General features: G+C 41.8%; 1 protein-coding gene across 1 annotated transcript in view; it reads right to left on the bottom strand.

The window, feature by feature from the left end:
* The window catches only part of CNBD1 (cyclic nucleotide binding domain containing 1), a 295769-nt gene that overhangs the window by 23341 nt on the left and 259478 nt on the right, over window positions 1-12950 (bottom strand). The window contains exon 7 of the mRNA XM_059723910.1: window positions 6384-6451. Coding sequence (XP_059579893.1) covers window positions 6384-6451 — 68 coding nt within the window. The remainder of the gene's footprint in view (window positions 1-6383; window positions 6452-12950) is intronic.

Consider the following 12950-nt stretch of genomic DNA (forward strand, 5'->3'; position numbering starts at 1 on the left):
CTCCCTTCCTGTGGGAGCTGACTTCTCAGCACTCCTAGCCCTGCTGCTCAGAGACAGCCAAGTTCTACAAGTCTTATTTATGTTGCATAGTACCTGACTTTATGAGAGGTCTCAATTAAGTAAATGGGCTACTTGTGGAGTAAAGCATTATTCAGTTTTAGAAAGATTTCCAGAATCTGGCCTGAAGTGATTAAAAAGTGAAAAATACATACTACCAGCCTGACCACCTGTGGCAAGTGGGGGTCCCTGACCAGCCAGAGTGCTAGTTTCCCCACCTGCCTCTGGGCACACTGCCCACCTGTCTTTCCTGCCACACCTTGTTGGTACTTAATTGAGGTGTTAATTAAGGCAGGAGGCTGCCCATTCTTGCTCTGATGCCAGGGGCGCTATCTGCAGCTCCGTTCCTCTCCTACGTTGTGGCCCAAGCCTCGCAGATAGCATCCAGATGACACAATGCTCCCGGGCTACAGCTGGACCAAGCTTAGGCCTCATTGTCAGGCCTCAGATGCACACACATTCATACCGCCCTCCTCTCACTAGGGCCTCACATACTCCACCCCCTCTCACTGGGTCTCTTTCATGCCTCGACAACTTGTACTGCCTTGCTCCCTCTTGGAGCGGGCTCCTTAGGCCATAGGCTTTAGCTAGCTCATACCTTGGGTGGCAGACAAACCATCTTTTGGGCCTCTCCCACAACCCTCATTGGGGTAGTGGTCAGCCAATTACCTGACTGGGTCTAAGCTTGCCCTGGCCCCTTCCCGGGGCAACTTTGTACACTCAGAAAATACTGGGCTCCCAGCCCGCTGGTTTTCCCCCTCACTGGGGCTCCTCATGTCTGCCCCCCTCACTGGGGCCACAGGGCTTCCCTCCCCAATGGGCTCAAGTGGCTATAGCCATGCCTGGCCCCAACTACCTCTCCTCATGGTCTTCTACCCCAATGGGCTCAGGTGGCCACAGCCATGCCTGGCTCTAACTACCTCCAATATTAGATGACCCATCCGAAGGGGAGAGCTGGGGTTAAGGCACCCCTACCCACCTTCCACCGGGGTAGTAACTGGCCTGGCATTTCCTGGGGTCTCCCACACCACAGAGCCCTACCAGGCCACCCTTTCCCATCAGGGTGCAATTTTAGGTCATGCTCAGGACCAGGAGCCTCCAAACCATCCCCTACAGCTCCTGCCCTTACCTCCAGGATGCTGCATGCAGCCTTGCATCCAGGTAATCTTTCTACCTGCCTCAGCAGTGAATTGCTCTGTTTATATAGGTGGCCAGAGATCTAAAATGGCTGCCACAATCAAGCACCTGCTGGTTGCTCCTCCAAAGCAGGCTCCCCTCAGAGCCTGTGAAAGCCCTCAGGTGGCAAGCACCCCCAAAGGTGCTCCGCCACACCACCTTTTACTGACATTTGGTGAGAACCTATTCAAAGGAATAGTCCCAGTGAAGTCAACTAGAATAGTGATGTGAGGAATGCCGTGTTTATATGGCATCCCTCCTACCCCCAGGTCCATGGCCAATGAATAAGCCCTGCCCACTCACTCCTCCTGTACACATGAAAGACTGACAATTAGACAGAGGGGAAGGCTGCAGAGTGGATCCAGCTGTATTGAAGCAGATCTGAGCACCCCCAGCACTGTTCTCAACCTCTCCCAAAATAGAGAGTCTGAGAATAACTCTGGGGACATACTGTGATGCCTACTTGATCTAATTGTGGGTCTCTGAGGTAACAAGTAGCAGCAAATGTATGAGCCTTATCTTGTCAGTGTTGGACCCCCAAGCCTGATGGGAACCATGTTGACATACCTTAAATGCTCACCAATATAAAGATTGAATAATGCAAGACCTTTGTTGCATCATCAGTTTCACCCATGGATTTAAAGCCTTTTGTAAAGAAAAATATGCAGACTGAGTTTTTTAGGCTAAGTCTTAACTATGGTGAGGGACATTACTGCATTGCTCCAGTATAAGCACTCATACAGACTTTGTAACTGACTCTCAATTCCTTTTCTGTTTCCTTTTTGCTTATATTACAAATGCCTCATATTATAACATTTGTGTAATTACCATTAAATTTATTATAAACATTTTTTTATCTAAACAATGACTATTTTGGGGCGTCATTTTAGATATATTTTTTTTAAATATAAGACCTGAGCAAGGGCACTTGATGCCAAAAGCTTATCCAACTATATAGCCAGTCCAATAAGACAAAAATGCTTACATCTTATACGCTTCCTGGACCATCCCAGCTACAACAACACTCTGATCCTCTTAAAATGTGTATTCATTTTCCTCTAATGTTGTTTACTATCTCTATGGGAAATGGGAATTTCAGAGCAATGAGGGAAAAGGTCTTCAAGTTCATTGCCTAAGTGTATTTACGTTTTATGACTATTGGTCCAGAAAAGTAATTAGGCATGTGCTTTACTTTAGAAACCACTCCAGTGCCCAAAGTTAAGCACATGCTGAAGGGCTTTGCTGAATCTGGATGCAAGTCAATACTTCTGATGCCAGTTGCATATGTGACAACAAGAAAAACAGAACCTGTTTCATGGGAACTCATTCTCCCTCTGTACGCTCAGAGATAACTTAAAACTATTGTATTTCTTATGTTTATAGAAGAAAGATTTGTTGCTATGCATACTAATGGGTAACCAGTCTGAGCTTCCAATCGTTTTTCCGGTTAATCATCTGTTGACTCTTCAGCTAAATGTTTTCTCACCCTCACCTTTTCATTTGACCTGCTGCCTTAGCTCAGCGTTTCTAATTATTGACAGACTCTTTCACTTGGCTTGCTCTTCATCTATCCCTGCTTTTTCTCTTGATCTGTTACACTGAATTCACCCTCTGACTATCCCTTGGGTTCTCTAAGCATCACCCATCAGCTCTTCATGCTCTATCACAAATCTTTTACTGAGTTCCAGTCCACTCCTACCCTCTCTTTACTTTCACTAATATGGAAGAAACAGTTGTTCATTCTCTCTATGCTTCCTTCTCTTCCACTTTGCACTTTTCTGCACCTCTCCCCATTAACAGTCTGCTCTGCCAACCTCCAGCCCTGGCCTACACCCAAAATCTACTTCCCCTTTTCCTGCTCTCACACAAGTAGCTGATTTTTTTACTGTAAACAATAAAAGGACTTATTATGCAGGAGAAAAGAATTAGTCAAGAAAAACTAACAATCAGTTTGGAGACAGGAAAAAACTACAAATAACTTACCCTCTCATATGACTTCCACGTAGTCCTTCAGAGACCTGCCAGTATTTTCAGAGATCAGCCTGCCTGCTGATCCTGCCAGCCCTGGCTGCTGGAAACCTGGACTTTTCCCCAGCCTGGGATAATCCAAAGATGCTGGCCACCTCACAGATATCCCTTAAAATACCTCTAAGCCATTCCCCCACCCATCTTACCCTTCATCAACATTGTTCTGATAACTCACCAGTCGCAGAATCCTCCATAAATGTCTTGCTTTCTGGTTAATGGGCCATTTCTTTCAGATGCCTTTGCTATTTTGTGTTTGTTTTTCCCATTACCAGCAGACAATAACTTGGGCACCTATTCCACTAGTGGCTCCTAGTTTGTGTTTGGGAGTGACAATTATCCTTGCCCTAGAACACAGTGGCAAGTGATACTTGGTAGTTTCACTTAGTACCTTTTCCTTAAGTATACATCCCTCTGCTCCTTTGACTAAACCACGTCCAAAATCCTAATGATATATACAAACCGCATAACATAACCCATACAGTAATAAAAGGACACAGCATAACATGGGCTTTTTCAATGAGACCATACACACCATTTCAATACAATACAAGAAAATCTGCATGAAACCCCCTTCCCTCCATAATATTTGGTGGGGCTCATGACACCTTCTTTCCTTTTGCTTCCACTTTTATTTGTACATAGGATGACACTTATTTCTTCCAAGATAAAATGGATAAAATACAGCATGACCTTCTTCCTCCCATGGGCTAGCTACATTTTCCCTTTCCTTCAGTCACCAGCACATGTGTTTCCTGTCCTCCAATAACACTCCTCTCATTGCAGTGGCCCCACACCATCTTCTCATTTTCCTCACACTTACTCTCATCCACATTCCTACTCTTCTCTCAATACAAATATGCTACACTCTCCTAAAAACATAAATATGCTATATTCTATCCCATCTAAAAAATCTAAAAAACCTTAACTCCACTTGCCTCTGTAAGTACAATCCTATCTTGCTTTTCCCTTTCTCTTCTAAGCTCTTTGGACTTGCTCGGTATGAGCATATCTACACATCTCCATATTGTGACATTGCTACAGTGCCATGCTTTAGTACTTTCTTTTGGAAGTACTTCCTTTTGGAAGTCCTAAAGCATGGCACAGTATGGGTGGGCACAGCATTCTGTTTTCAATTTTGTTTCGATTCAAAACAGCCGTTCCATTCTGTTGAAACAGTTTCGCCATTTCGACCCTGTTTCAACATTTCGCCCATAGGATATAACGGGGAAGGACAAAACAGGTTATAACTTTGTCTTTTCAGGCCTGATGTGGATGAAACACACAGAATGGTAGCCACTTCTGAGGGCATGAAGCCTGCCAAGTTTCAAGGAGATAGGTGCAGGGGTTCAGGGAAACTGCACCCCAAAATCTTGAAAGCAAAACTCATGTCACGTGTACATGTTAAGCCACAGTACAGTCACAACTGCAGGCATGCTAGCCCCTGTAGAGACCACAAAGCCTGCCAGGTTTCAAGAAGATAGGTGCAGGAGTTTGGCAGAAACTGTACCTCAAGCTGCAGAAAAGCAAAACTCATGACATGGGTGACACTGTATGTGTTAAGGCATAGCAGGGTGAAAGCTGCAGGCTTGCTAGCCCCTGCTGAGGCCACAAAGCCTGCCAGCTGTCAAGGAGATAGGTGCAGGGGGAGTCTGGGTTCTGGGGCCCTGCACCTCTAGCTGCTGACAGGTAAAACTCGTGTCATGGGTGCTTGTCGGACTGTGTCTATCCTGAGGCAGAGGGGGGTGAAAACTGCAGGCCTGCTAGGCCCTGCTGTGGCCACAAAGCCTGCCAGCTGTTAAGGAGGTAGGTGCAGGGGGGTTCTGGGGCCCTGCACCCCTAGCTGCTGACAGATAAACTCGTGACATGGGTGCTTGTGCAACCACTGTAGCTTAACACATACACGTGACATGAGTTTTGCTTTCAAGACTTTGGGGTGCAGGTTCCCCGAACCCCCTGCACCTATCTCCTTGAAACTTGGCAGGCTTCATTCCCTTAGAAGGGGATACCATTCCTGCAAGTTTCATCCAAATCAGACCAGAAATTACAATGTTATAGGCTGTTCTAACCTTCCCCATTATAGTCTACGGGCGAAACGTCAAAACAGCATCAAAACGGTGAAATGTTTTGACTTGCCTCATTTTGTTTCAAGGTTGTTTTGATGATATCTGTTTTGTTTCAATTTTGCTGTTTCAACCTTGAAATGAGCTGAAACCATGTCGAAACAAAACTGGTGGCAAAATTTCGCACAGCCCTAATTGCTACATCACCATAAGGTGCCGTACAGCAACATAGCACATCACTTTGTCCCCATAGGGCATATGTAGATGTGCCCCATAACTGCTACGTGGAGGGCCTCTCCTCCACGTCCATCTTAGTCTACAACTAGGTCAAATTTTTCAGATTAATTCATCTTCAAAATACGGTATCAGGTTGACCCAAACTGAAAGGCACAAATGAGACTTGAACCCACCTTTAATCTTGTTCTCCAGGCAATGTCTCCATTGTCATAATTAGTGAGAGGTGGAACAGGTAATGAACTCCCTTATATGCAACTTGTGTAGCCCCATATGATAAAGCTGGAGAAAATGGACTGTATATTGCTTGATTGACTCAGAATAATATGTTTTAAAAGGATTCAGTGAAGCTTTTAAAACAGGCCTCATCTGACAATGTTTACGCATCACAGAAGAAGTGAAATTGAGTATCTTTGTTGTGACTGGTATGTGACAGCTTTGAGAATTTATTGTAAATTCTTGTGCTGTCACAATATATAGCTGCAAGCAATTCCAACATATATTAGTAGGTGGAGGAATTGGCACAGTAGCTTTAACTCACTTTCTGCTTCAGTTTGTGCTATTTTTTCCAGACAAATGTAAGAATATTGATTTCTATAGTCATTTTTATAATATTATTGTACTTTGTATTCCTAGTTAACTGTTGTTATGCCATGAGACATGGAGAAAAATAACAATTTCTGTCATCACAACCTTGTTCAGGTCTCATTTCCTTTTGAACAGCTAAAAGCAGACCCTCTGTTGGTATAAACTGTCAGAGCTCCATTGAGTGCAGGTGGGGATTCATCCATTGATTTCTAAATCCATTCACCCTGGGCTTTTACTTACTTGAGTTATGCTACCAAATGTTGGCTCAGCTGTCTGAAGGAAAAGCATTTGAGTCACCGTATCTAAACCTAAAAAACAAACAAACAAAAAATGTAAAATTACTCAAAATTGTAAAAAATATTAAGGATAACAAACTACAAATAATAGTGAAAAGCAATCAGACTGACCTAATTACTTATTTAGATACAGCAAGAAAGTTTAACCCAGTATGCAGAGACAATGTTTTCTCTCCAAATCTTTCCCATTTTTTGTTCAGCAATGCCACGAACATTTGTGAAGGAGTAACTTTGCACTCATGTAAACATTGATACATGTTAAAGAATCAAAGCAATGATTTATTGAAAGAAAGACCAGTTAATTCATGTTGTACATTTGAACAGACCCATTAATTATTTACCAGTCAGTTAAAGTAGTCCATCTAAAATAAGTCACCAGCAAAGATTGCTTCATTATTTGGCAGCTGGAGCCATTCAGCCTAAATATAATCCCAGGCTTTATGTTTACTGGGGAGTATGCTATAAGTATCTCCTGTTCCTGCCCATACCAACTGTATCTCAGGGGATGTTCTACATACAAATATTTTGTAGTACAAACCCATGTTCACCACCAAATGCCATCAAATCTGACCATATTTACTCATAACTTGGATATGACACCATCCTATGATACCTTAAAGTAAATACCCAAGAGAAAATTATTATAAGGGCACAATATTTTACTATGCATAGGTATCATGCTATTATAGCAGATATTATATAGCAGAATATTATAGATACTCAAGGTTGGGAGCTTGTTTGTATTCAGCAATGACTATGTTAGGTGCTCTAAAATCTATGGGCTAGACTCAGATTGTTTTGAAATTTGCTGTTGCTTTTTTGAGTACCATGCCAATAAAAAATACTATGTTTTGCTTACAGTTACATAATACATTGAATTTTCAAAACACTTTAAAACATAGAATATATTTTAATGACAGTAGGGGCTAAGTTATACCTTTAAGGACAAAGCAAATTTGTCAAGGGGGTATATTACTTCCATATCTCAGAGGCACTGTTATGCAAGGGAAGAAGGCATTGTGACTTAAATCCTGTAGAAGAAGTGTAACATGATGAAAAGTCTTTGCTCTCCCCAGTGTGAGATGTATGTGTATGCAGTCTAGACAACAAGCCAGTACTATGTCTGTTTCAGTCTGGAAGAAAAACTGAAAGAAATAAACTTTTTCTCTTTGATTATTTAGAATAATGCTTGTTTTTGAACTGTTGAAAATATTGATTATGTCATTACATGCATAAAAGCGCATGCATACACCCACCCACGGACACAAACACAGAAGAAAAGTCAAGTAATGAGATAAAAAGGCATGAGGAAGACAAGAGGCCAAGTTACGTCCTCAGATGCAATGCTACTGAAAGTTGGAGCTGGCCTAAGGTCACTTCCTCATGATATCTCACTCTAAATCATGCTAATAGCTCTAAGTGAATTTAAAAATGATGTGTACCTAGTACTTTCTACTGACCCATTGAATAAATACAATGTCAGTGATGATCTTTGGCAAAGCTACTTACACACCTGGACAATCATTTCTGCCATTGTCAACAAATGTCACTATGAAGACTAGGATACACTGTCTGGTTTGCACTTCTGACATGCAGAAAAAACAGTGATCGTGACAAAAGTTGGCCAGTTTATGATACATAAATTGAGAAATAAGTCCAGTACATGCTCAGTGTTTCTCTTTAGGGTGTCTGCCTATGGACCTCAGTGGTGGTTTGATAACCAGGTATATACCATAATCAATCTTATTTCTCTGAGGGAGGGACTTTAAAGTATAGCTAGCTCAAGAAAGTAGAAGTCACATGGTCTTTCACCCTTTGTTCTTGCATACAAGTTTTTCCCTGTAACTTACTGTTTCATTCTACGTGTATCAACTTGAGATCAATAGGATTGACAGTCTTTTCTGAAGCTCTAACACTGCTCTAAAGCAGTCATTAAGAAGTGCTTGAGCTTGCACAGCAGACTGGCAATTTTGAAGCAAATGCTATATCTGGAGAATCAGAGAAAACTGGTTAACCTTACAGGGCTCCCTTCACTTCATGGTATATCATTTTCTTATCTAGGGTTCTTCCTCTGTTTAAAAAATGGAGCCTGAACATATTCTCTCCTTTAGCTATAGCTTTTGACAGGATGGCTTGTTTTCCTCACTAAATGATGAATGAAAATTATTAGCAAGTACTTTGTTTTCCCCTCCTGATCCCTGACACATGGAACAGCAGTCCTATGAGTTAGAATTCTACTTGCTGGCTAGAGATAATATGAAGATGTGTTAAAAAAAGGACTACTAAGGTACTGCAGCTAAGGCTTATGTCAAGAGTGGACTGACCTGAGTTATATTTACTAATTTTAAAGCAAAAGCTTGTGTGTGCAGTTGACTGAGCCCTTAGACCAGTGGTTTTGAACCTTTTTAGCCTCAAGGCACCTTTCCATAACTTTTCAACTTAGGGGAGCTAGCACATGGTCTGCCAGGGGGATGGGGAGGAAGGCAGCAGTGGCAGTGTCAGTCTCCAGAGGAGCAGCTGCAGGTACCACTGAGCCGCTGGGACAAGTGCAGGGTCTGTACTATGGGAGGAGAGTTTTTACCTCTTCTCACAGGGGCTGATTGGTGCAGCACCCTTGTGGCACCTCAGGGTGCTGTAGCACCCCAGTTGCGAATCACTGCCATAGAATGGGAAAAAATCCAGGAGGAACTAGGAACAACTTCAAACTTCAACTTCTCTTCAAACTGCCTGATGCACTCTGTCAAATTGGATTACACAAATTAAAGAACAGCACAATAATCAGAAACTAAACGTTAATTTCAACATCCACATATAATTTCCCATCTGGGAAAAAGAAAGGACAAAAGAGTTATGTCAGGCAGATGTTAGCCACAGTGATAACCGCAAAAATGTAAGGTCCTTAGACATGACAGAGCTAAGACAGTAAAATGTATTTTTTATTTTGTTTTGTTCCTTTTTTTTTTCTCTACCAATCACTAAAGATAGCTAAAAATCCCAAGAAAAAATGGGTAGAATGTGTATACTTTTATTTTCTCCATCTATGTATTCGTTTTTCAATGGAAATCTAGGACTGAAAACAGAATTTTCTTAAGTTTTCAAAGGCCAGCACCTAACAAATTTTATAAAACCTAAACAGAAAAAACAAACAAGCAAAAGAAAAGCTTGTAGTTCTTTTTTTTTTTTTCAAGAATCTTTAACAATTTGATCTATAGGAACATTTAAAAATAACTTTTGGTTTGAAACCATTTTTTTTTTAACACTGAATAGGTGTTTTGAACAAAAAACCCCAAAACAATTCTACTCATTAACGATTTCAATAGAACTCTGGCTCAGTGGAAGCACAGGTCCTATTATTGGTCCCTTTATATTCAATAGGAAAAACACAAAATAAAATAAAAAATTAGGGAAAACAAAATTGGGAGAGGATTATTATTCTGTATTGATAACTGGATATATAGATATGATATTCAAACACAGTTTGGTGTACTGACGAGACTGCATATTATCCTAAAAAGGGGAAAACAGTTCATGAGAATGGAATGGATCCACTCAAAACTATCTGCAAATAATTAGAATTTATTGCAGATATTCTACAGCGAGAAGAGTAAGAATAAGGAGTTACTGAGAGCATAAATAAGATCAACAGCAGCTATTGCTTTATAAAAGAACGTATAAAGTACTTCACATGATCACTTGATATAATGCATCTATTTTGGCATCTAAGACAAAGTTGCTTGATTTTCAAAGACAGAAGTAAATCAAGCTGTTTCAAAATATATGGAACTATTCCCCAACATACTTCCAAGCACATTTCATTACATTCCTGTGTACTGATCCTATAATTCAAGGGTGTACAACATATTGCCTGTGGGCTGGACCATGTCAGTTGGCACATACACTGATAAAAGGACCAGGAATTCAGAGGTGGGGCAAGAGGGGGTGAGGCCTGTCAGCAAAATTGAGGGCATGGAGCCCTGATCACTGTGTGTCAGTGGTGGGGAGAAAATAATGGCTGTGGTAAACCCTGCCACCAATGCTTGCCCTGCTGCTTCTGGTCATCCCGCTGACTGCCCCACCAGTGCTGCACTTTGGCCCACTGCTTGCCCTGCACTGCATCCATATCCAGCCAACAAGGAGTCCTGCAGTCTAAATCCAGCCTGGGAGACAGGTGGAGTTTGACACCCCTGCTGTAGTTGTATCTATTGACTTTACTATATTCTTTAAGGTTGGTGATGTTATTATTCACATTTCTGTACAATCAATTTATCACGTGGATACAACCACTGAACATTTGATATACATACCATGATAAATTGCACATCTATGAGATAAGTGAATTCATTATGAACATCTTACTTTCTCACTTCCTCTTTGCTGACTGATCCATCACTAAGAGGTTATTAGAGCTTTATACCAGAGGGAATGGAACTACATCACCTTCCCACAGCACTCTTAAGCCTTGGGGTCCAGTGGTACAGACCATTACTTTTGTGAGTAGCCTGACTCACTAAAAATAGTTACATGCAAGGACTACTTGTGTAAGGATTAACCACAAAAGGCATTGCAGATATAGTCCTATCACTTATTTTGTAGATGGTGTTTTATAGAACAAGGATACAAAGGAAGGAAAAAAGGGGAAAAGGAAAAACATTTGTTTTACTCTAGCAAAAACAGAAAAGATCAAAAACAAATGAAATTTTTCCATTAAAATTTTCATTTTATGAAGATAAATGTCTTCATGTATATTTTAGGAGACAATGCATTTTTAATCAATAAAATTTTAAAAAAATAGAAGAAAAGGTAATTTTCCACAGAATTTTCAACAAAAAAATGTTATCTACCCCTAATATTATTAGGTTAATTGACAAATAATCCATACCAAGCATGTCCAACTGGTGGCCTGTGATCTGCACATGGTCTGCAAGTGATTAATCTGTGGCCTCCAGATGTTGCTCCCTCTATCATTCTGGCTGCAAGAACAGACAGGGGCTCCAGAATCCCCCTCTAAGTCAGTGCAGCACACAATTCAATAAACAGAGGGTTAGCCTGGGGCCACGTGGGTGCATAGTGCAGTGGCAGTGGAGGATGCCCACAGAGATGTATGGCGGGAGCCCCTTTCAAGGTTGTCAAAACAAGAATTTTTTTACTGACAGTCTGCAAACTCTTTACTGACAAACTTCTTTTTTACTGGCATGTTTTACTGACATTTTATATAATGTACCCTGCAATGTAAATGTAACCCTTCTGCAAGGTCCTATGGCTTCTTACCCTAGCCTGCATTTAGCACTTGTCAATTTCCTTGTTAATGCAAATGCATTCTTTTAAATTTGCTATCTATAGTCTGCTAAAACATACACATTCTGCCTACTTTTGATTCACCTGCACTTGTAAAATGATCACTATTCTTTTCTCAGCTGCCATTTCTAATACATGACACTGACATGAGTGATGATGAGTTGACAAATAAAATCTTATTTTACTTTTAAATGATGTTACATCATGCTGCTCCCACACCAAGGACTTCCCACTCACCCCCACATCCTGATACCTGATATTACACCCTGCATTCAGCTGCTCCCACCCCAGGATACTTGCCAACCTTCCCCTTACCTGCTTCACTTCTCCCCATGGAGCCCACCTGTCCCCACTTCTCCTTTCCAGTTCCTCAGCTCTGTTGCTCCATCTGAGACACAGTGCCCCTCTCTCTATCCCATATGGTGACACACATTGCCCAGGGCTGTATGACCCTGCCTACCCTCAAAGCAAGCAGCCATTATAAGCAGGCAATTGCCAACAGGATGCAGCAGCAGTGCATAGCTTGGAGATGAGGGGATTATGGAAGATCTCATGCAGGGTGCCAAGCTGTGCTCCCAATCAGAAACAAGGTGCCTCTGCTCTGCTGTGCTCTATCTATCAACACTTGCATACAGGCTAATTCCAGAGCCTGTCAAGTTCTTGACAGATTGTCAGTCAAGTTCACAGTTTCCTAGTTTTTTTTTATAGAAAATTCTTATTTTTACAGACTTTACAGATAAGCAGGATAGCAGTTTTAGCCTTTTTTATTTACAGACTGTCCATAAATACAAATAGTTGGCAACCTGGGGCCATGGCTTGCCCCAGTGCATAGAATCATAGAAGTAGGGTCAGAAGGGACCTTGTAGATCTTCAAGTCTGACCCCCTGCCTGGGCAGGAGGAAAACTGGGCTCAAGTGACCCCAGCCAGGTAGGCATCGAGCCGCTTCTTAAAGACCCCCAGGGTAGGAGCCAGCACCACTTCCCTTGGAAGTTGGTTCCAGATCCTAGCCGCCCTAGCTGTGAAGTAGTTCCTACAGATGTCTAATCTAAATCTACTCTCCAGCAACTTGTGGCCGTTATTCCTTGTTATCCCAGGGGGCGCTAGGGGAAACAAGGTCTCCCCCAACCCCTTCTGGTGAGTTTATAGACAGTCACCAGGTCTCCCCTCAGCCTTCTCTTGTAAAGGCTGAACAGGTTCAGGTCCCGTAGCCTCTCA

This window comes from Alligator mississippiensis, chromosome 3 (genome assembly GCF_030867095.1).
Source record: "Alligator mississippiensis isolate rAllMis1 chromosome 3, rAllMis1, whole genome shotgun sequence".
NCBI lineage: Eukaryota > Metazoa > Chordata > Crocodylia > Alligatoridae > Alligator > Alligator mississippiensis.